Source organism: Toxorhynchites rutilus, chromosome 2 (genome assembly GCF_029784135.1).
Source record: "Toxorhynchites rutilus septentrionalis strain SRP chromosome 2, ASM2978413v1, whole genome shotgun sequence".
Taxonomy (NCBI): Eukaryota; Metazoa; Arthropoda; class Insecta; order Diptera; family Culicidae; genus Toxorhynchites; species Toxorhynchites rutilus.
The window spans coordinates 223,346,696-223,372,279 of record NC_073745.1 but is presented as its reverse complement, the minus strand read 5'-3'; the positions used below and the strand labels follow the sequence as shown (position 1 = coordinate 223,372,279).

General features: G+C 35.8%; 1 protein-coding gene and 1 pseudogene across 2 annotated transcripts; both read left to right on the top strand.

Moving 5' to 3' along the window:
- Nucleotides 1–1,096, top strand: LOC129766698 (39S ribosomal protein L46, mitochondrial-like; annotated as a pseudogene).
- A 1,364-nt stretch (nt 1,097–2,460) lies between these two features.
- LOC129769072 (transmembrane protein 134) lies at nt 2,461–18,645 on the top strand. 2 transcript variants are annotated; one of them, XM_055771087.1, is made up of 2 exons: nt 2,461–3,046; nt 16,313–18,645. In XM_055771087.1, exons 1-2 carry the CDS (start codon nt 2,847–2,849, stop codon nt 16,626–16,628), a joined length of 516 nt encoding a protein of 171 aa, XP_055627062.1. In that variant the 5' UTR covers nt 2,461–2,846; the 3' UTR covers nt 16,629–18,645. The 2 variants fall into 2 exon arrangements, with proteins under 2 accessions (XP_055627062.1, XP_055627061.1); XM_055771086.1 differs by having other exon boundaries at nt 16,280–18,645.
- The last annotated feature ends 6,939 nt before the right edge of the window (nt 18,646–25,584 follow it).

Here is a 25,584-nt window from a genome sequence, read left to right as displayed (position 1 = left end):
ATGGGTATTTTTGCTGGTGTCCTGGTGGAGAGGCTTCCGGTGATAACTAAGACATCGACACCACTTGAAGCCAACTTTGAGGTAAGAGGGATCCAATTGAATATATTTATATTATTCATTCATTTTTCTATTTTATATATTTATTCATTTTCGTCGAACAAATGTAGACTACACACTCAGATATTAATGTTATAATGTTTTCTTAAGTTAAACATTATTTCTACGGTACATGTTTCTTTTTAGCTGTTTTTTATTCATTGTTGTGTTAATTAATTCGCAGCGCTGATTGTATATACGCATCATGCGATTTATTCTGGAAATTTTTCGTTAGAAACAAATTGCGTGTTCTTAGTTGTCGCCCAGGTACATAGAAATTTATTTTTTCTAGTAATTCAGCTGATTATACTCTTTACGAAATTAGATCATTAACAAAAGAAAGCATTGCAAATTTACGACGTTCCTTTAGTGATTGGATGTTTATGAGCATGTAGCGTGCTTCATAGGAAGGAAGTGGAAAAATGAGGTCCAGTTCAACTTACGGATTGCAAATAAGAGAAACTGTTTCTGGACTAACTCAATGCGTTCTTCATGTACTACCATATACGGGTTCCAAACGTTGTTTCAGTATTCCAGAAGAATTATGAACGCAGGCTATCAATCTCGAAAACAGCTTCAAATCAAATAATGAAATTCATAAGGAAACGGAGAAATGCAGGTGAAACTACTGTAAGTCGGAAAACTTGATTTGAACTCGGAAGCATTGAAGCAAACCGCTCAGGATTTGCAGGATGCATACAACTATGAGTTTATCAAGTTCAAGCAAGCTCCGCGCATTATTGAAGCCGAAAAAAAGAAATATACAAAATCATTGAATCAGAAGCTGGAGAAACTGATCTTACTAACGAAACAACGATTTGGGTGACAGAAGTTTACATGTACTGTCTCAGGGCAAACATATAGCAGAAGAATAATTAAAACAAACTGAAAACGAGCTGGTGGTGAAACGCTGCCCGTATCGTTTTATGGAAACGCTCCTGTGGGGTTTCATAAATACAGCATAGGGCCATGTTCTCACTGCAGCGGGGCGTTAACGTAGCGTGAGTGGGGCGTGTTCACTTCTCGTCATGATATTTTAATTCACTCACATTGCTGGCACGGTGTAATGTGAGTGAATTAAAATATCATGACGACGTGTTCTATGCAAATTGTCAATGTGTGTTTTTGAATGAAAGAATAAGAATTTGTTTATTTTTCAATATTCCAACATCATTGGACGTATCCGGCTAAAAACTCGGAGGGTGAAAAACGTAAAATATAAAAAAAAAACAAAAAAATTTAAATTATGTCACTACTACAAACAAAGATATGCTAGAGAGAAGCGGAGAAGTACAAATATCGCCGGCGTGAATGGTTTTCGTTTGCACGCCAGCCACACGTCAAAACCACGCTCACGACACGTCAGCCTGGTGTGAACACACACGATTAATCGTAAGCGTCACATGCCCCACCCAAGCCACGCTGATGCCCCGCTGCAGTGAGAACAAGACCTGAAGCAGCTTTTTTTTAAATGAAACATTTTTTTCAAAAATACATTTAATAGCAATACTTTCTTTATATAGTGAATTATTATAAGAAAAGTAACACTTTTTTCCCCACCTGATTATTGGATCTCTTATGACATTCCTATTGGATTCTTTTTGACAACCAATTTGATTTTATCCGCATGACCCAGGTATATCGCTCCCTGCTTCCTGAATCTGACGGTGGATACATCAAGCTCGATGTATTTGCATATCATATGTCCTAAGAACTCATCTGCCAATTTCTGGCGTTTTTGACTAGGAAAAGTTCCTGGGCCTTAAGCTTTACAGCAACTCTATGGATGGGATTCTGAGCAGTGTCTTTCCTGTACATATGCTTCTCTGCAGTTACAAAGCTTCGATAATGCCATTAAAGCTATCTGTATATGGTGTATGCTGAATGGCGGAGTACTTGTTGATGTCCCCTGCATCCAGATTTTTTATTGATTTTTTTGAAGCATTCTGCATCCCCAAAATCTAGTACCCAGGTGCGGTTCAAAGTTGATGAAGAGAAATCGATCAAGTCACTTACACCCCTTGCCCCTCAATTTTGAAATTTCTTATGATTCTAATTTCTTATCATTCCTAATCATTGCTGTCAGAGATTAATGATTTGAAAATGAATCTCCAAAAAAACCATAACAATTCTGGTATTCGAAAATCCAGAATATAATTTCTTTCTCCAAACCCTTTCAAATGATGATGATGATGTTGAATTAAAGAGGCTTTAAACTTTTCAGTTTATTCGCCTCTAATACCCTATCAAATCACAAAGTTAGCACATCTATATTTTTCCGCATGTGTACGAACATTCATTTATCGTATTATCGATCAAAAATCGAGGAACGCGTCGAACTGATTTTTGACATCATGCCTCACTGTCAACAGTGTCAAAAACTAAGCGAAAGGAACAAAAACACTCCGTGTTTTTATCATAGTCGGTTTTTGCGAAGAAAATGAACAATAAATCGCAATAAATTAGCGTTTGTTTTACTCCTGTAGACTAGTGGCTAGCCAAACGATAAACTTTACGCAATTTCATTTGTCAATATACGTCCATTCAAGTGCTCACTAGTTGTTCATTGGTAGGAATAAAGAAAATATGTACATGTTTGGGTGTTCTGTACCGTTCGTGAAGCGATAAATAGCGCTGTGGTTTTTGTGTAGAAGTAAAAATATTGCAATTACGGTCAGGATTCGGTCCTCTTTGTGTGCTAGAGGGCAATACCGAGTGATTCTGCTAGGACGTTAGCCCCGCGATTGGCAATGAATTCCACCGGAAATGGTCGTGGTATTGGAACCGGCAACGGGAAGGATGCCAGCAAACGATTTTCGATTCACGACGCGTTTGAAGAGGAAACCGACGAAGTGATTAAGGTCTACGGGTCGACGGTCATATCGACGCCGATGAGAGCAAAAGCCCGATCCCCGGATGATGTGTCCATACGGGTACATCACGATCAAAGGTAAACAGCGGACGTAGTTATTATATATGCTTGCTTGGAGATAATTAAATACTTGGTTTCGGTATCTGATGGTGATGGGTTTATTCTTCAAAATATCGGCAGTGTTGTTAATGATGATACAAATTTTGACATAGTATAATTAGTTAATTCGTAATTATTCTAAATATCGATTATGTATGGATTAGTATAACAACCTTTTAGGGGAATATGTTTCAGATATAGATATAGTACACTATATTCTATCGAATACTTATTTGAATTAAGTTTATAGAAATATATATCTAATGCAATCAGAACAGTCAATCGGTAATCAAAAAACAATTAAGAAAGAATGAAGTGTTCGGATAATGTAATAACACCAAAATATCTGTAACTTTTTTATGTCTCATTTATCTTCAGCTTCTGAACAAGAAATATCAGGTAAAACTTTGCTTTTTTAATTCTTTTTTAAATTTAATTATTTTGTTTTCAAAAAAATAACAAGTCTAAACTAAAAAATCTGTTAAGTGTTAGATGGATTGGTCCTAAGCCTTATCACCAGCTTTGTGACTTTTTACGGGAGTAATGACCAAATGATACCCGATGACGGTAACTGTTTACTGATGGTTACTTTGAGGGTACTCCTACATTCTCATGGAAAACGATATACAGTGATACAAACTCGTAGTCGAACTCCACCAGTAGGTCTTTTTCCCTTTTGAAAGTCGAAAACAAGGTTTCGGAACATTCTATTTAGATGAAGTCATAGTGTCATATGAAAATTAAAAGGTTTGCTATATGTTTTCAGAATAATGGATTTTATTTCTCTAAGAATTGCGAAAGTATGTGCGAATGTATGAAAATTGACTCAAATCCATAATCGTACTCTGGTTGAAATTTCAACTCGATTCATAAGGCGTTGATCAATCTCAGGATTCCATCATTAGTATGGTATCCCTTGTTCATTGAAACTATCTTTAGATGTCTTTAGCCGTTATCTACGAGTTTTTTGGTGTACTCGGAAGGAATATCCGTCCATTTTTTGATCAAGTGGTTTTTAAAACCGTTATTTTTAGAAATTTGGTGGTTTCTGGTTTTCATACACATATAACTTCCATATTTTTTAACTGGGTTTGATGCTGGGAGATTGGGTAGAATAACTTTTGAGCAATTATAATGTAACCATGTGCGAACTATGTGTGACTTGTGCTTAGGGTCATTGTTTGGGAAAACTTGAATCCTCGATTGAATCTCATTTTGTTCACACTTTGCTTCATGTTTTTCTTTAGGGTATTCAAGTAAACATTCTGATCCAATACACCATCGATGAAAAATTTACTGATGATGGTTTTTGGACGTAGTTTTTCTACAACAACACAAAGATGGTCCATTGAGGGCCCTGAGTTACGAACTCACGATCGATCGCTTAGTAAGCGAACGCGCAACCAATGTGGCTACGATGATTTTTTCTCTACTTGTTATGATCAGACCAAGTTGTTTAAGATCGTTTGTGACTATATAACGACCAAATTTTGATGAAGGCTTGTGTTTTTTATATGAAAGGGGAAATTATACATGTATTTGTTCGGAATTCAGCCCCTCCCTCTTTCAGTGTCTGCTCTCCCCTTCCTAATACGCTTTTGATCACATCCAATGTGTATTATATATGATTTTTTTAGTTTAAAATTTTTTTTTTTATATTTCAAATATGACTTATTTCGAGGAAAAATGTAACTTTTCAATGTTAAGGTGAAATTTAAGCAACTATTATCAGTACAGTGAAGTAAAAGTTGTGACTTTTAAAGATTTTACTTAAATTTTTGAAGTAATTGAAGATCGTTGCAACCATATAGGACTTGAACTGTTATCCTTGCGTCGTGTATAGCTAAAGCCATATTTCTTTCAGCTCTACTGCTCTCGAATATCGATTGCTGCGATCTATTCAGTAGCCTTAATATAGACATTCGTCGTCGTAATTTTCGCTTCCACAACTTTCTTCGCCTCTCTGTTGCTCGAACCAATTATGGTAGAAATGAACCTGTTAATAGTATGTGTAGGATTTTTAATCAATGTTACAGTGTTTTTGATTTTAATTTACCTCGCTCAGTCCTCAAAATTGTACTCTCGTTTATGTTAAATTATTATTTTGTTACTTTGAAGTGCATAATAGTTTGTAATATTGTCATTTGTTTTGTAAACTAGTGTCTAGAGTTAAAATAGAATAAGCTGTTTCTTTGTTAGGATTAAAAATGGTGTCATTTGGATTATTGTAATCTGTTGACACAAAAATAAGCAGGTTTTATGCCCAATTTAGAAAAAACCTTTTTGCAAATTAAAATGGGCTTTCACCTGCTCCAAAAAAAAAAAAAGATAAACAAAATAATTAAATCGATATTGCAGCGAAATCAAGAAGGATAGCTGTTGGGTGTCAAAGAACAAATTTTATAGCGGGTAGAGATCTCCAGTTTAATTAATAGAAACAATCAAGTTTAATGTGATTTGTTGGGATAAAATTAATAATAACACATTGAAAAATTTCTCTATTGAAAGAAAAATTTTAACGCTTTCGCGTGAGTTCTGTTACAATACTAAAAAATTTATTCAAAAGTTTCACAATATATACATGGTTCCTTAAACTAAGATTGACGAGGAACATCTCCTCTCTCTCTCTTGAAAACCGATAACATATCGGTTTCGTTTAGATCATCTACCTTCCTTGTCCCTTCTTCTAGCGTATGGTAACGTGCAGTCTGAGACGGCTGCACTACCCTAAGAAAATACCTTAAGTTTATAGCACCTCGTCGGTGCGCCTATCTTATTCTTGGATTTCCCCTTTCCATCCTTCGCTCTAAATAACATCCTTTTATTTTATTACACCCTGCTGGTGTATCTGGCTGAGCGCAGCTAGGGATGGAAAAGGGTAATAAAAATGCATCCTAAATGATGCATGCATTAAATTGTTTACCGGACGCTATTTAAATATTCGTCCATTCTGAATTTATGACCGGCAATAATTTCGAACTACAAGCGTTTTCTAGCCTAACAAAACACTTGAGCTCTTACATCTTTTAATTGCCTTACATTGGTCCTTTCTAAACGTTTCTATACCTCGCTTGGAGGTCTTTTCTAAATATAATCTCAAATAGTGCTTATCTTATGGATCTCTAACTCGATTCGCGATAAGCCTCAGCTGTCCGTAACATTCCGGACTCCGTAAATCTACTACATAGATTTACCAAATTCTTCAGTATTATCATTCTTTTCTACATTTTAATTTAAATTTTTGATAGTCGTTCTACATGTTCTAAATCATATACATTTGCTTGAACATATTTCCATCTGTAGCTGTATCGCTTTATTCTGTGTTTTATTGTGTGATTTGATTTCACTCACATTATTATCTTTTCCTTACACTTACACTTACAAGTTTATACTAGAAAACATAACTTATTATTTGTTTTATTAATAATAGTATTTTTTGTTTCATTTTTATTCTGCATACAGTTATGCAAACTAATCGTAAACATTCGTAAATTTCGAATAATTGCTCTCACTAGTAATTTGATATAACCGTTAATTATATAAACTAACTTCAAGTTTCTTTTTGGAAAATTATTCATTGAGGTTCAGTGTTATATAATATTTTCCATTAAAGGAAATGCAAATTACATTTTCTTTTCTCTTATAAGATTTTCTTTCATCAAACACAACGTTCTATTTTAATGCTAAGTTATCTCGTTGCCAAGAAAGGAATCTTGAATCCAACATCCCTTTGCTAGTTGTCTTGTTACATTGCTGATATTGTTTTTCTCAAAACATCCTTTTGAAATAATTAGTCAATGTGCTAATCTTTTGGTAGTACAATTACCGTTCCTTCAGCAAGTATTAACATTAAAGTTTGTCTCTGAATACTAAATCCAATTTTAAAGCCTCAGTTCTCATGTAACTGTTCCGACTAATCATATAATACGACTGATCGTAGCTCACATAAACTTTTTCAAGTCGTTTTCTTTATGCATGCAACTCATGCTCTCATAGTGTGATATACTTTGAAATACATTTAAAAATTTCATTCAATTTTTTTTCCTGTTACTTGTATTCAAATAACTCATAATGTCATCTACATTGTATAGTTAACCATCTCCAATCTTTCCCTCAGTTAAGACTGGAAGCTATGCTTCTAATATTCATTTGAATAATGCATTGATCATATTCTCAGCAACTCACATGCTGAGCTTCGCAAACCACTTGTTTAAAAAATCTTTCTTCAGCATCTCACATGCTGTATTTCATCAACCGACTTACTGGTGATGTTGTTACTCTCAGCAATCCACTTGCTGAGTTTTAAGCAATTCACTTGCTTAAAAAAGAAACTTTTGGTTTTGACCCCTTCAGCAAATCACTTGCTGAAGGTTAAGCAATCCACTTGCTAACAAATCAGTCTTCCAAATTCTTCATAGCTGTATTTTTAATTTTTTCTACCATCAACTAATTTACAGTTGATATCGCTCCTTTCAGCAATTCACTTACTGAGCTTTGAGCCAATCATTCGTATAGAAACTGGCTTCAGCATATCACTTGCTGCGCCATAATTTTTTCTTTAGTGGTCAATGTATATTTTTCAGCAGAATACTTGCTATACTTTTAACCCATCAGAGTAATGTTTTGAGCATTCCAAATGCTTGACGCTTGACCAGACAGTCTCTTCTTTTTTGCTCTAATTGATATTTTGGACCTTACAAGTTATCATTTTATTGGGTCCATTTTATAACGAAACAATTGTATCTTAAATTGTATTAAAGTCTTTCAGCAGCTCACTTGCTGAACTTCAAGCAAATCATTTGCCTAAAAATATTTTCTAATTAATTCAGTTAACAGTTTTGTTAAATTTCCATTTTAAGATTTTCGTCTTTATATTTTATCAAGCTTAAGATTTTCTATACTTTATATAGATATAAAGAATATCAACATATTACAAACGTTGAAAAACAAACTTTCCAACCTCTATATTAGAGAGTTTATAGTTTTGATCTACGGTAATAATTTCCCTATCTGGGCCATAATTTTGCAAATTGCGGAAACATATAATGAAAGAATCCGAACTCATATCTTGCGCTAACTCAAGATGTATTGCTCTCGTTGTCATACAGGTAAATAGACGCCCCTAATACTTAGGAAACAGTCTTCTAAAGATTTGAAAGTTATTCAGAGCCATAATTTTTTTTGGTTATAAGTAGTCCTATTTTATACGAATCTATGGCTTTTAACTATAACGATCGCATTATTTTATATGTGTTGCCCTATGACTAAATATTGTCAACATGTCACAAATTTTGCAAAATAGAATATTCATCATATTTCGTTAATGATGGTACAATAGTGTAACTCGCGGTTACAGAGTGGAAGTCGTTTTTGATACGACGTCGAGGATACTGGTAATCTGGGGTACAGTATTTATCGAGATTTCCAATACTATAATTATCGACTGAATATGATTTTCTATTGTGGGAATTATTTCTCCTTGGAAGAAATGAAGATTCATTTATAAACAATTCCTTTGGTGTTATTTCTGGCGCTACCTTCCTCGGAGGCTCAATAACACAAATCTCTATATTTGTTGAGTTTTCAAATTGTATGTTAGCATCTTGTGATGAATCATCCATCTTGATGATAACACTTTTGGTTTTACATTGGCTCCCAATTTTTGGGATGAACTTTGCACTTCTAAGGAATTTTTTAAAACCTTCACGCCAGGCTTTCGTCTTCAAATAAAATTTTGCTAATATTTTTGTTCTATTTCTGAGGACTACTTCCTCTACTGCTACAGGTGGTTCTATTTCTTCAAACCGTTTTTCAGTTGGGTATTTTATTTTCTGTTCAACAATCAGTGTTGCAACAGAATTCTTAATTAATCCAGTAGCTGGCCTTTCCCATTCTGGATCCTGAAGGTTGATAGATAGTTTTTCTATCTTAAAATTTTTAGCGTTTCCATTATTGGAATCCGCTATTTCTTTATTTGCAGATATCTCATCCGCCCTGACTTCATGCATCACGCATGGTTTTTTCTTTTCCGCCATAATTCCTCTTTCTGTGGAGGTTTTCGTATTTTCTTCTATCACAGCCCATACATCTGTGATGATACCCGTTTTGCCTATTGCGGGCAAACTATTCTCATAATCAGATTCGCGTTTTGCGACTGATATGGTTTTAAATGGCTCTTTCCTCACTGGGAATGAGCAGCCATCTTCACCGCTCTGAGGACTAACATCTCCTAGTTTTTCATTCATTTCAACTTGTATCACTTCAAGTTTGTCTTCATCATCTGAATCTTCTGACTCAGATGAATTGTCATTTTTCCTCCTCATATACCTAGCCAACTTAGGGTTCCACGGAGGAGGTGCAATTAATCTGGTTACTTTAGATGATTCAAATACTTTGTCATCTGAATCATTACCTTTCCTCCTGCAATCAACTAGATCAGGATTCCAAGGAGGAGGCATTTTTAATTGATGGCATTCCTCTGAGTTTCTAAACTCAGATTCAGAATTGCCATTTACTCGCCTATGCAATTCACTAATTACCCTAAATGGAGGCGGCTTGGTTGGCATATCCTCCTTATAATAATTTCCCCACCCACTAGGATATATGCTAGTAGCGAGTATTCCTATTAAGTCACTTATTCGCACTTTCTTCGAATAATTATATTCTAGATCTGTGCATTTGACACAGATCCACCGATCACCCGTTAGAGGGGCTTGCTTTAGATTAGTGCAACTCAAGTGGAACCATCGCTCACACTCGCAACAATAAATCATCTGTTCCTCATCAGACTCGTGACATAGGTGACAGTGACCCTTCACATTACGTGTGAAGTATTTAGTGGTAATCATCTTGTATGTGTTTTCCATATTCCTACTAATTTTATTGTTTATATTTTAATGTTGGCTCACTTGACCGTACGAATTTATTCCTTTATCATTTCTTTGCTCTCTTGGCCCCTATTTTAAAAACTCCCATGGTTGCTATCGCAACCCCTATAATTCTTAATATAGATTAATTCTATACCTGTTTTTCGATTAACTCATCTGGTGCTGGGATACTACTGCTGCTGCTGGTGCCGACTGGTTCTTGAGTGGTCCAAACCTTCTGGCTCGGATTGTTCTTGTCACTTCTGATAGTGCCAATGCTGGTGCTGCTGCATCTAATGCCACCGCTTGCTTCTGGTTCCGCTGGTTGACAGTTCCTGGTATCTCTAGCGATGGTCTCTCCGATTGTGCCGAGGATACTGCTGCTACCTCTTGCTTCTAACTCCACGACCACGTGCTGCTGCGGCAGTTGGTCATATTTATAATAACTGCCTTCTGGTACTTGAATTAACATATATTTATGTGTGTATATAGCATCCACTGCTTTAGTAAAGTTCGCGAAACGAATACACTCTTTAGGCATCCACTGCCTTAGGAAAGTTCGCGAAAAGAATACACTCTTTAGGCATCCACTGCCTTAGGAAAGTTCGCGAAAATAATACACTCTTTAGGCATCCACTGCCTTAGGAAAGTTCGCGAAAATAATACACTCTTTAGGCATCCACTGCCTTAGGAAAGTTCGCGAAAATAATACACTCTTTAGGCATCCACTGCCTTAGGAAAATTCGCGAAACGAATACACTTTTTAGGCATCCACTGCCTTTTGATAAAATTCACGAAAGAAATGCACTTTTTAGGCATCCACTGCCTTTGAGAATTCACAAATTCACACTTCTCGCATTCACTGCTGAGAAGATTTCACGAACATCACCTCTGGCATCCACTGCCGAGAAGAGTTCGCAAATTAACACATTTTGTACTTAAATAAAAGGAAAAACTTGCTCCTCTCTGGAGCCACCATGAAAAATTTCTCTATTGAAAGAAAAATTTTAACGCTTTCGCGTGAGTTCTGTTACAATACTAAAAAATTTATTCAAAAGTTTCACAATATATACATGGTTCCTTAAACTAAGATTGACGAGGAACATCTCCTCTCTCTCTCTTGAAAACCGATAACATATCGGTTTCGTTTAGATCATCTACCTTCCTTGTCCCTTCTTCTAGCGTATGGTAACGTGCAGTCTGAGACGGCTGCACTACCCTAAGAAAATACCTTAAGTTTATAGCACCTCGTCGGTGCGCCTATCTTATTCTTGGATTTCCCCTTTCCATCCTTCGCTCTAAATAACATCCTTTTATTTTATTACACCCTGCTGGTGTATCTGGCTGAGCGCAGCTAGGGATGGAAAAGGGTAATAAAAATGCATCCTAAATGATGCATGCATTAAATTGTTTACCGGACGCTATTTAAATATTCGTCCATTCTGAATTTATGACCGGCAATAATTTCGAACTACAAGCGTTTTCTAGCCTAACAAAACACTTGAGCTCTTACATCTTTTAATTGCCTTACATTGGTCCTTTCTAAACGTTTCTATACCTCGCTTGGAGGTCTTTTCTAAATATAATCTCAAATAGTGCTTATCTTATGGATCTCTAACTCGATTCGCGATAAGCCTCAGCTGTCCGTAACACACATTAACACAAAATAACTAACTTTTATGTTTCTCAATTCGAAAATGTTATTTAAATCCTACTAAATTTCATCAGAATCGTCTTAAGTAGCGTACTTTTTAGTGTAGAGCCAGTTTAAGGCAACAGAGTCCGAAACAAAAAAAGGGTCTATAACTCTGTCATTGTTGAAATTCGAACATATGCGTAAAGGGATTTTTCTCATCAAATGTGATCGTCTATCACCTCCTGAGAGATTCTGGATGAAAGTCAATGAGCTAGTCTTGTTTTGGAAAAATATTACACTTGCGAAAAAATGCAAGGGTGGCATATTTTTCCTGGTCAAAACCACGAAAGGGACCGTTTTAAAAGCAGGTAAGGTATATCAGCATTTAAAAACAGAACATTGTCAGTAGTAATCCTCTACTGACCACTTTGCCCCGAAACAAAAATGTAATTTCTATGCGAAATAATCGCTGAATTGAACAAAATATCTGTTCACTTCTCCTAGAATATGTGAACAGTCGTCCAAACTGATGATTTGTCCAATATATCAGATTGAATAAACTAAATTTCACGAGAAATTTCTTAGATACCATGCGCACAGAACTACGGCCGAATGGCTACCGAGAGAGCGATTTTTGTTTTTATTTTTTTTTGACATGTGACAGCTCCACTGCAGTACAGGGGACTACTTTGCCCTCACTACCCCTATTTGTTTTTAAACGGTTTTATTTAGCTTGCCCTGTTTGTATGTTTGTATGAGAGGCGAAAAATCATTTGTTCCCCATTTATTCCACTACAAAAAATCATAACTTTTGATCTACTGGACCGATTCAGACGATCGACATATCAAATTAAAGCCAATGAGCTAGTCTTGTTTCGAAAAATATTGCACTCTGAATAAAAAAGGATTTTGTTTTCGTAATTATTGTTTATATATGTTTTTTTATAGCTTACATCGTTTCGGGATCACGGGCGCCATATTTTTTTGTATTTTTTCCTGAAGGCTGAGGTTTTTTTTCCACATAATATATCCAAATACCAGAGAGGTGCTATTTTTCCTTTTTAAGTGATGATTTTTTAAAGTTAACATGTTTTCGGTTTTCGTTCAATATTTCTATGCGACTAGACTGGATGTATGTGACTATAATCCAATTAATTGGCAAGTGTGTTATTTGAAAAAAAGACTAGCTAATAGGCTTTAATTTGATACGTCGACCATCTATAGTTCGTCGATTGGTCAAAGGAATCAAAAGGAATAAATTTTTGTAAAAAGGCATTTTTGGGAAAATAGGAAAAAAATATTTTTTGGACCATCGGTTAAATTTGAAAATCATAACTCAAAAACGAAAAAAACGCTTCCCTGGTTTCGAGACATGTTATTTGAAAAATCCTCAGCTTTCCAGAAAAAAATATAAAAATATATAGCGCCTTTGGTCCCGAGACCATGAAAACTATAAACTACATTGAATACAATCAATTATAACGCTAGTGACCATTTTATCCTGGATTCCTCGAGTCGAGAAGACGCACCACGCTAGATATGGGGTACAGACTAGGGGGCGTTGCTGATTAATGGTCAGCTGCATCCCAATAGGAAGTATTCCGTGTCGGGCACAGGTACAGAGCATTGGAGACAGCAACATCACAATTACGAAAACACTTGTAATACTAACCTCGAGCCAACCGCGAGTAATCGGTTACATATTGCTTACATAGTTATAAGGCAAACATTGTCGAAATATTGAACTCCCGGCCCCGTCAGGTTGACGCCATATGAGCCTTTATAAAAATATATATTTTGGATAAAAAAAAATTACAACAAAAACATTTTCTGCAACTATACTATATTTCCAAAAAAGACCAGCAAATTGGCTTTAATTTAATATATCGAACATCTGAATTGGTCCAGTGGTTCAAAAGTTATGAATTTTTGAAAAAGTCATTTTTGGCAAAAATGCGAAAAAATGGATTTTTTGGACCACCCTAAGAGACAATTTTAGATAAAAAATTTTGTTCGTGCAATTTGAAGACATTTGACATCAACATTTTTTTTTTGTTAACTCCGATTTTCACGCCGTTATAGCGAAACATTTTAGGCCATAAATCGAAAACGTGCCTTAATTGAAGAGGGCCGTTATAGCGAAATGCCGTATTAAGAGCGGCCGTATAGCGAGGTATGGGTGTATATAAATATCAAATATTGATCTGCCTGATCCACTCCTTTCATGTATTTGTTGTAGTCCAATACACTTTCGGGTTATTTTTTTTCTATTATATTATTGGTTTTGCTACATTTTCTTTGAGTGTTTGTCAAAGTAGCATTATGTATGGTAGAGATCATTCGTATCGTTTCAGTTTTCGAAGCTCTGAAATACACTTACATACGCGCGCTGTAATTTTCCAAAAATTCTATATTTTACCGCATAGCTCCGCAAACTCGAATTTTCTTTTCGTGTAAATTTTCTGCAAGTTCTACACTGTTGTAATAATTATCCATGTAGAGGTGGTGCCACTTTTCATAAGATGGTGTCAATAGTTCCGTGTCACTGTTTTTGCTAAAGGCTGTCCAACGCCGGAATAGATCTTGAATGAAAAAATGTATTCCGTAATCGAATCACATAGCATCCGAATGAATATGCCATAATTCGTAATTTTCGACGGATTGTAAACCTTAAAAATAAACATCTACGCCATAATTTCTTCATCAATTGAGATTTTTTGACTCTCAGTTTAAAATTTTCAGGCAAATTTTTTTGGAAAAATCAATTGCAGTAGAACAGAAAAAAAGATATTTCAGCATGGAAATTATGTTTTAGCAATAAAGAAATGATTAAACTATCCATCTATGAGGTCGTGTACACCAGGGGTCAGATAATGTGAAAGACATGACCAAAACAAAGAGCATGAGTCTACCACTCACTGACAAATCCCGAGAAGGCCTAAAAATTTACTATGGAGCTCGCTGTCCCACGAATAAGCCGCACTGCGGATCATCCGCTCGCGGATAATCGGGGTTCTACTGTATCCGCTGCACTTTAAAAGGTCAGTCAGCATTATCAGGTTTATTGTTGTTGTCGGAAAAATGTAAAAATGATAAAATGTCTCTGAATCTGAAAAAAAAATACGGGTCTAACAGATTTCGATTAAGAACAAAACTACCACTTTTCACGAAAATCTGAGAACCACTATATCAGTTTGGCATGGAATGGCTGCTACGATATCCTCGACGCTCTGTGTATCTTTGGTAAATATGTATGGACCCGGAGATCCTACAAATTTATCATTGGTTCTTAGTAAATCAAAGTCTGACCACTGTGCACTGTCTTATTTGTCTGATTCATCCGAATCAGTTGACAATCGTAGCGTTCTCCGAATTCTTCTTGAAAGTATTTCACTTATTTCTGGGGATTATTAAAGTATTTTTTTAATTTTAGTAATCAAAAAGTAGTTTCTTCAGCTTCAATACACTTTCCACATCGATTTAATAGCAAATGCCGTGTTTGTATCTCAAATTGAGGAATGATTTCATTTCATTTCATTTATTTCGTTTCATTTATTTATAAATATTTTCATTTATAAATACTTGTAGATTAAGGATTACCCCTTTTCAATTTCTACAATTGGTTGCATATTTGTGCGAAGCAAGATCATACTAACAAGTTTATTCTACAACTAAAGTATACATAATACAACGAAGCAAGATAATACTAACAAGTTCATTCTACAACTAAAGTATACATAATACAACTAATACTAGTATATAACTAATTCCTTCCATTAAGCTAACCAAGACACTCAAGATGGAACCTTCTTAGGGACGGAATACTTTTGATAGCAACGGGAAGTTGGTTCCATAGAATAGTTGTTCGTACAATGAAATTTCAACTATTCGGTTTTAATGGCCTTGATATCTTAAAAAATGTGTATAATTTTGCCTCAATTTTTGGAAAAGAGAAAACGAGTTTAGGATACAATCACTGGCCATCGAATGCTAAAATAACATTGAGGTAATATTCTCCAGCAATATTTTGATCAGGTGAAATGAACCTCTTACAGATAAATTTAAGTCCCGGAACTTAATTGACACACTTTGTATGTTGATGTGAAATCTCAGAGATTTACAAATATTCTAAAAATTAGAAGAAACGATGCATTTATGGTATACATCTTATTCCACAGTACATACACACTGCTTAGAAGAGAATATTCGAAATTTTTATGAAACAAATATTTTTTTGTCGACGGTGCTATTCTTAGAATAGTTAAAAAAATTATCTATTGGGGAAGGATACCTAATTGACAAACGACGAATGAATAAATGATTTGAATAACAATCCCACTAACACGTAACGCAATGATTAGTTACGCTGCTATTATTTCGAACATCACATTATACTGCATTTTCACTGTATATTTTTATCATACTCCATCTTGACCAAAGTATAACTCTGTAGATTTAATTAAATACATATGAAAAAAGGAGGTTTTTTTTATTGTACGATTGTTCTGATTAATTGATAAGTAGTTCAAACCTAGTATAAACACCACAACACTGCCGTTCTTGCATCGAGAAAGAACCAGCAGATCCCAGAACGCCTCCCACGACGGATAAGTGATTCTAGAATCTGGTTTTCTTCTCTTTCTTCTTTCCCATTTCTTCCTCTGCTTTTTGGGTGCTATGGTGCGCAAACATTCAAAATCATATATCTAGGACTCTAAAATACACCGATGATACCACCTCTAGGGATAGCGATTCGTTGATACAGGAGTACGGCAATCTGTCCTCGAATGATACGTACACCTACTGCTGGCGCCATCCGAAAGTGCGTGAAAACTGGCGAACCGTGCTGGCTGCCGTAACACTACTAGTCATTGGAACCGGCTTGATCGCGATGGGAGCGTACGCCATTGCTGAGCCCCACAACGGATCCCAGGCTGCCGTTTTCTTCGTTGCCGGATTCATCTGCTTCGTCCCCGGAGCGTATCACGTGGTTTACATCTGGCTGGCGGCACGCGGCTATAGGGGCTTCGATTTCTATCACTTGCCACTGTTTACGTGAAGAAAACACACATACGTAAGTTGAACATTTATAATGTCATTGCAAACACACGTACCCGTACACTTTTTTGCTCATGCTTCCTTCCCTGGAGAGAAGGACAGTTAAAGATGGCTGGAGATGCAGCGAAAGGAAATATGAAAGCATTGTAAACTCTTTCTGGATGGCAACGGAAAAGCAGCAGTAGCTCAGAAACGAGATGTGATTAAATTGTAAGTTGGTTAGACTTTATTTTTCTCGAAATACTAGACGCAGATAAAAAACTTCTTGAGATCGATCCTCACCGTAAGATGAGGGGCACTTTAAAATCTAATAAATTATTTTATACTTTGTAAGGAATAAGATATATACACTCTCTTTTATGTATAGGTCTAATTTTGATAATAAAACACATATTTTACTGAAATTAAACGATGAACAAAGACTTACACGGAGCCCAGTTTTTGAAGTTGAATTTAGATTAGGAAAAAGGTAGCATTATACGATGGCACTATTCCCTGGATAATCAGAATAACATTCAGATAGTGACCAGACACGATGTCCACCTTCTCATATTCAATCAGTAACGATTTGATTGTATCTCAACAGGTAATTAAAATTTCTACACAGTTACAGTCAATATATAGAGAAACTTCAATTGAATAAGTTCTAGGTTTGAAATACTCGAATCTGTTAATCGTAGATTATAATGAATTGAGTAGAAACGCAGTGCGACAGAACAATTCAGTTAGACTATAATCGGAACAAGTATTTCGCGAAGACTCCCAAATTATATTGTAACGATACCAAATTCATTCATGACTTCTTTTTGGGCGGAGTTATTTTAAGTTGCATTTCTTTTTGTACGCAATCTGACGTACATAGGGACAAAATCTAAAAAAAACAGACACATTGCATAAAAATTTGCGTTTAATAGTTACATGACGAAGTATTCTTCTCTCCTACTGCAGGGTACGCAAGTAGTAAAAATTCGCTAATGAATGATAATGCCACAAGCATGTTAATACAATAGAAGCAATAAAACGAGACACGCGAAAGTAAAGTCGGCTGTAGTGTTCTGTTTTATAGCATGCATCCTGACAAGACTGGTGATTGCATTTCTTTAGTTTTTTTCCTATGTGCGAATGTGCCATTATCATTTCAACACTCCAAAATTAGGCCGTTGGTCTGTGAGCTTAACATCTTCCACAAACATTCATATACCAGCAATTATTAAAACTGAATACAATATAAAAATAGGAAAAGATAAGGTATGTAGACTTCAAGGGCCTTGCAAGTAGCCCGAGGATGCTTTTGGTTGATCAAAACACAATTCTCTGTAGTAATTTTCTAATTCACGTACTTTCTATGTATTTTTTCTTAAATTCAATCGTCAGTGTTCATTTGTTTTAGCGGATGGATCAGAAAACTGTTTTTTTTTTGCAATTTAAAAAATTGTATATTTTTAGAAGCTCAACTGACTGCATTTTGTGAATGCTTATTTTTCAAACAGTATTTGGAATACGTTTACTTTCTACCACAATTCAACGAATTTTCGATCCGATCCAAAAAATTCTAAATTTCAAGAGAAACATAGGTACTCCAGCCAGCAACATTAGATCTTCTTGTGTGATCAATTCACCAGAGAATGGAAATAGCCGCGAATTTTCAGAATCATGTGAGAGGACTTTATTAGACTGCTTTTGTGTAGGATACATGAAAAACTAATCAAACATTGCACCAAACAGGGGACACATGTGTTTATACAGTATTTTGTACCACGCACTCCCAAGTGAAATCATGACAAAGAAATGGGCCGAGTAGGGTTTGTTTTACTTTTGTTTGAACTTTAAAACAATATAAGCAGAGGCGACCTGTGAATTTGACGGATTCAGCCGTCGGATTCATCATCGGAGTACTGTAAGTGTACTGTTGCTATTGTATTACGCAGCAAGCAGCAACGAGGATTATGGCAATTATCTATTTTATGGAATAAAAAAACCTGAATAAACCTTTGTACTACTTATAATCGTTCCAAGAAGTCTTCGATTTGTACGATTTCGTCTACTTGAAAGAAATTTCCATTGTAATGTCCCTTATATTTCCATTGTTCTGTTTACACAATCCTGTGAAATGAGATGTGAAAACTCTCCAATCCTGTTAGCCAATATTGGTACCGTTTTGTCACAAATTCCGAACACTTCATTTTTAAATGTAAATTTACTAAACTTTCATGTTATAAATAATTGTATAATGAAAACCCTGACATTCTTTGGGGTACAGGCTATATTTAAACATCATTTACAAGTATCGATGCAGCCTATCATTTATAATAATAAGCATTTGAAAAAAAGTGACTATCAAGCCAATGACAAAATGTTTGCGTTAGCAAACTCCGTAAAAAACAAGCATCGTGAATTTTCCAGTTTTGTAGTTATTTTAACTATTTTATTTGCTGTTTTCTTGTGAAGTACTAGAGAAGGTCCGATTTTTTTTCCTTTTTTATTAAAAATGACCTTTTTCAAAAAATCATTACTTTGGAACTACTGGACCGATTCAGATGATCGACATATCAAATTGAAGCTTTAGAATATTACACTGACGAAAAATTGGATTTTGTATTTGTAATTCTTGATTGCATTTTTATAGTTTACATGTTTTCAGGATCAAGGGGACTATATTTTTTATATATATATTTTTTTGGAAAGCTTATGATTTTGTTATGATTTTGATTATGATGAAGCGTTACGAACTTATTGTTCAAATGTACTGTATGGTTCAAAAATTAAGATTTATTAAATTCAATCACAAACATAAAGGAAATGTATTCCTCGGGCCTTGATTGACGTAACGTTGATAATATTTTTTTCTAAAACCGATTATCTTTGTTGATTAATTTTCATCTGACAAGTTCGAGAATAGGTCCTAAACTATATATCATACCTCTAGGTTACCAATTACCGTATATTTAACACAGATAAAGGTGTGCCTATGCTGATTTGTTTGTTTTGAATAATAATAATTTTGTATTTTTTCTTAAAGTTAGCTTCAAATAATACAGATAACCCTAAAATTTTCATCCTCATCTCCTATTTTCAATTGCGAATTTGGTATTTTCAAATGAACAATATCCAAATAATTTAACCATCGTTCGTTTTTCAAACAGAACGAATTTATTTACGTTTTTCAATGACGGATGGCGTTACGTCCCCTTCATCGAAATTTCGTCTGCACATGCGCAAGTAACTTCAATTTACCTGAAGCCAGCCGCATCGAGGGTGTGCTGGAAGCTATATTGAATGAGCACCATGATTTATTTAGTTTTTTCAAATCACACATGCTCGGACAATATGACAAGCTGACAATCAATCCTGATAAAACACCGACTGGAGAGCATGTGAGTAGATCAAATCAGAGATGGGCAAAACAGTTCTCTTTGATGAACGGTTCAGTCACTAACCGTTCATCTAATTGAATCAGTTCTTTTGAACCGTTCTTTCGCTCTTTCGTCCAGCGGTATTAAGAACAACATACAAAGTTAGCTGAAACCCAACATGAACAGACAGCTATTCATTGATATCGTTGGAATGGATAGTTTACGTATGAGATTTATATTTTTGAAATTTAGTGGAGAAAGATAAGGTACTTCTTCTTCAAAAGTCGTAAACTGTATGTGAAAATATGTTTATCGGCCGACAAAAGTATATGTAATAATTTAATGCGAACAAAATAAGTGCAATTTTTCATATTTTCTGTTTGGACAACACACAGGTTCCATGTAAGATCATATAGGCCAAACAATGGATTGAAAGCAACGAAAAAACTTTTTTCTCAACTTGCCCTCACTATGAGATTTCATGTTTACCTAATTCATGAATTACCCCAGTTTTTTTTCCGATAATCAGGAAGTATATTAATATTACGCGAAATTGAAAGAATACATGAAATTGAAAATATATAGCTTTGCCTTTAAAACTACGAAAATCTAATTCAATTTCTAACCCAAAATTGAGTACACATTAACAAAATAATGCGTTTTGCTCATAAATGACAATATTGTATTACTTTTCTAACAGACGTTCTCGTTATATTAATCTATTCCGTCCAGCACAAATCAGTTCAGCTGCACTCGACAGTTTGCCCGCAACAAACACTTCGTTCTCAAACAGTTCACTCTTAATCAGTTCTTTGAAAGCGTGAACTGTATGGGAAAGAACTTCTTTCCCATACAGTTCACTCGCAAACAGTTCGTTCGTTCACAAACAGTTCACTCTCCATAAGTTCGCTCTCAAACAGTACACTCGCAAACCGTTCTTTGAGAATCAGTTCGAGGAGTGAACTACCGTTCTATGTAAAAGAACGACCTTCGTTCACTCTTTTCGGCGAACTAGTTCTTTCGTACCGTTCCTGAACGGTTTGCCCATCTCTAGATCGAATGTGCATGTGGCTAAACACATTGCAGGAATCAGGGTAGGCGACTGCAAAACGAAGCGTGAAATGGTGGTTCGAAGAAATAACAACAGTCTCCATCTTTTACTTCAAAAGTACTAACGTTCCGAACGTTCGCCGTCTCAACGCAGCATTATTTATATCATTTTTATTAGTGCAGTAGAACCCCGATTATCCGCAGAATAGAGTTCACCGAGGTCACCGCGGATTATGAATGACTAAATTGAAATCAAAAGGTTGAAAAACACAGAAAAATATATATTTCAGCTTGAAGACTATTATGGAACTCGACGGTGCTGTGCTTGGTACTTAGTACAAATTTTCTAGCCAATAAACACACATTTGTATTCTGAATGACAAGGTTTACAATATGTGTAACCATGGTGCAAGTCAGATGTAATGTCTTTGATGATAAATCTCCCAGCCGCTCTGATGGGTCACCACGGATATTTCAGAAACATTACATTACAACAACATTTCAACGAAATCCCACCACAGTATGCTGATTTGACGCGGTCAGCACATCGTCGTACTACGACGTCGTGACTTGTGCCGACAATTTAAGGTTTACACAAAGGTAGAAAGCGAACGACTGCAATTCCTACGACACAATCAACAGAAGCGTCATGAGGAAGAATACATTCACTTGCGCGACGCTATCCTGAGCAACGCCAACACAGCCTTTACCATTACCAGGCCAAAACGCAATTTATTATCATGAGATTACAGCATGTTTGATCGAACAAAAAATGAAGCACATATTACAACATTACACGTATTCCGTCCAACATGTTACTGGATGTATTCAGTTGAATGGGAAAAGTGAGGATTATCGCATATACATATTTTTATTCAGAGTCAGAATTACCCGAAAGTATCCCAAATTTGCATTCTATAACCCGTTCGACTCAACAACAAACAAAAAATATAAAGATAAATCCGTTCCCCCGTATCAAATATGTGTTCTATGTAACAGAGTAGCGCATTATCTGCAAGTGGAGAAACATCTTCTAATTTGTCTGATAATGAATTTATATTATGGATTAAAATTTGGTTATTTTTATTTAACAGCCAAAATTTTCACTAGAAATTATTTTAATGGCAGAACAACGTTTGCCGGGTCAGCTAGTATTTCATAATTCTTCGTGTATATCACCCGAGAATAAAGTCTTGCGAACCAGCCTACAGCTGAAAGTCTCTCGAATAAAGGCCATTAACTTACAAGACATTCCACCAACTTTCGTACAGATTTTGGTACTCCTCCCCTATTCATATCGTAGTTCAAAATAAAATTTGAATAACTCGTGGACGGTGCCGACTCGTTTCATCCTTTTTAGTAAAACTGTTGTATCCGATTTATCGTAGCTATTCAGCATCGTGACTATCCTCTTATGTTTTCTCGCTAATTATACTGAGTACCGTTATCCATTATCCATAGAAGCACCATATTAAATTGTAAACAGGTTCACCAGACATTCACCCCTATTCTGTATTTCGATCGATTCGAAATATTTTGAACGACTTGATAAAATTCCATTCTGTATTCCGTTCGAGTTGTTTTTGCTTTACGTTCGATATGTTTCTCTTCGAACATTGAATGGGCGAAACGTTCGAAATAGGGAATGCGAAATTATAACTCGAACCAAATAACGGTTTCGAACGAAATTGGAAATTGGTCGGAATACAGAATAGGGCCCGGCCTGGGTTCAATCCCAGCTGGCGTCGTTGGGATTTTCTGAGGCGAAAAATCTCTGGTTACGTCTTCCTTCGAAGGGGAAGTAAAAGAAGTTGGCCCGGTTCATGAGTTGTTGAGTCTGATAGGTAGGGACAGGTGGAGTCGCCTCCCTGATGTCGGTGATTGGCACTAAAATGGGGGAAATAGGCCGACGAAAAATAAGCGAAGATAAAAAAAATAAACAGAATAGGGCTGATTACGATTCGTTAACAAAAAAATCTAAATTGATACTTGGCTGAATAAAGTATAAAATTATAATTATAATAAGACAAACGACCGCAAAGAGATAATACTTTTAAAAAAGTCACAGGAGGGTTGTGTCTGAGACACGACCGCATAGTTGACGTAGGATTCCGTTCCGTTGATTTTGGATTCGTTAGTTATTCGTTGATTTTGGATTATATCGGTACACTCTTCTATAATGATTTGGTGGCCCTGAAACGGGCCGTTTTGTTTGGCTGTTCGATATTGTTTGTTCACTTCACCAGTGTTTACCGAGTGATGACGATAGAAGGATGGTAAACAGTCGTTGGATGATGAGTACCAGATAGAAGAAGCAGAAGTGGAACGAGATATGATGAAAACCGCCTCCTAGACGGGATGCCTCCTGTGTTATGTATGGATGGAATAAAGAAAAAAAAACTCACCAATGCAATATTAGATAATTACCAATACCGAACACAATTATCAATTTTTCTCATCAGTAAAAACTTGTTACTTTAATATAGAGAAAACATATTTGAAAGGGAAAAGGTAATTTCCTTTTATAATTTTTACTTTCTGAGTGTTTATTCAACCCAATGCGAATTTTAATTGGACTAACAACACCTACAGGGTGGGCCATTTAAAGTGGAAGGATTTGTTTTTGCAATAGCAAAGTAAAGAAGTGGAATTTTAAATTTTTTTTTTTGAAATTCATTTATTTTGGTCCAAGGAGATTTGTTCTAACTACTTTTTGATTATGATATCTCGTAAATGACCGCCTCTGGCCTTGACCACAAAATGTGCCCTTTTTCGGCATTTTCCATCACTTTGCCCAATGTTTCGGCCGATATGGCAGCAATTTCTTGTCGGATATTGTCTTTCAGCGCAGCCAGGGTCCTTGGTTTACCAGTGTATACCTTGGATTTTAAATATCCCCATAAAAAAAAGTCAGGAGGCGTCAAATCAGGTGATCTCGGTGGCCAGTCATAATCGCCGTTTTTCGATATTAATCTTCCGGGGAACATTTCGCGCAATAATTTGGTTGTGGCAGCCGCTGTATGGCATGTAGCGCCGTCCTGTTGGAACCAGTAATTGTCCAATTCATTATGCGTCGGAGAGTGGTTCGAGCGATGCCTAACTCTTGCGAACGATGGCGACCTGATGTCGATGGAGTCTCTGCAACACTGGCTCGAACGGCATCAATATTCTCGTCGAAACGTCTTGGTCGTTGTCTGGACAGATGACTGGCATTACCAATACTACCAGACGATATAAATTTGGCATATAATCGACATATAGTGTTGTCTCCAGGCGATGTTTTAACTTTATTTTTATTTTTCCACGCACGTTTAGTTAACACAATTGAGAAGTTATTTTGAATGTACAGCTGAACAATTTCAGCGCGTTGTTTAGGTGTGTATTGTTCCATGGTTAAAATTGTACTGAAATGACGCTTCCAACGCGGTATGACATTTGTTAATCTGACATCTCTGTCAAAAGTTATGGGGTTGCCAGATACTTCCACTTTAAATGGCCCACCCTGTATAATATACGAGATGTAGAGGATATGGGAAATCACTTTTTCTAATATTTCTTCACATTTCCAATTTTTCCCGCCGTACAAACTTTTCTTGGGTGAAAATGAACACACAAAAACAAACAGCTTAAACCTAACGACCCGTTCTCGTTAGGATAGGGGTTGAGATTTTTCAATTGTTTGATAGTTAGTTTAATGACTTATATTATTTTGTTCAATATAAAAAAATTTTATGCAGTGCCAAAATCGATTCACATAAAAATTTCATCAATCCATCATGAAATGACTGAGCAATAAGCGTTTGAAATTGGGCAATTTTCACGATGTGCTCGGTTTTCGATTTTTAAAATGTACCCCAATATGTTTCCGAAAGACGTAATCCTAAGTCAAAAGGTGCTTTTATTTGTTCATTTCATCCTTCAGCAAGCATAAAACCACTTTTTTTCTTCCGAAGATGAAATGTTTTCTGCCAACGCTAGTTTGGTAGTACCATCTGAAGAATCCGTATGAGTAATTTCGCGCTCGAAAGTTGTACAACAAGGTTTTGAGGAAGTACAAAGGATGCATGTTGATGGCTTACGAAACGTACATGAAGATGGATTTTGGACAGTTCCCAGGCCTAAAATTCTATAAGGTCACTGCCAGAGAAGATGTCCCAGCGAATTTAAATTCGTTTTCACTGATAAAGGGCCTGGCCGGGTAAGGGAGTAAAAAGTGCCCCCGAACCAAATCACCAGCTGTATGGCAAATATTGTATAGGATATCAAATAAGAAATTTTGGCGGTTTATTTGAACCCCTATGTGGTTTAACATAGGATCTATAGTGAAAAACGTACTTGCATTTTTCACCATAGATCTAATGGTGTATCATATAAGGACTCAAATTTCCATGCAGTTGGTGATTTGGTTTTGGGGTACTTTTTACTCCCTTACTCAGCCAGACCCGTTGGAAATATAAAAAAAAATTTTTTTGTACCGCGCAACACTGAAAAAAACTGAAAAAAAATCACATATATCTAGAAAAGCCGTGGGAACACATTTAAATGTGAATCAGA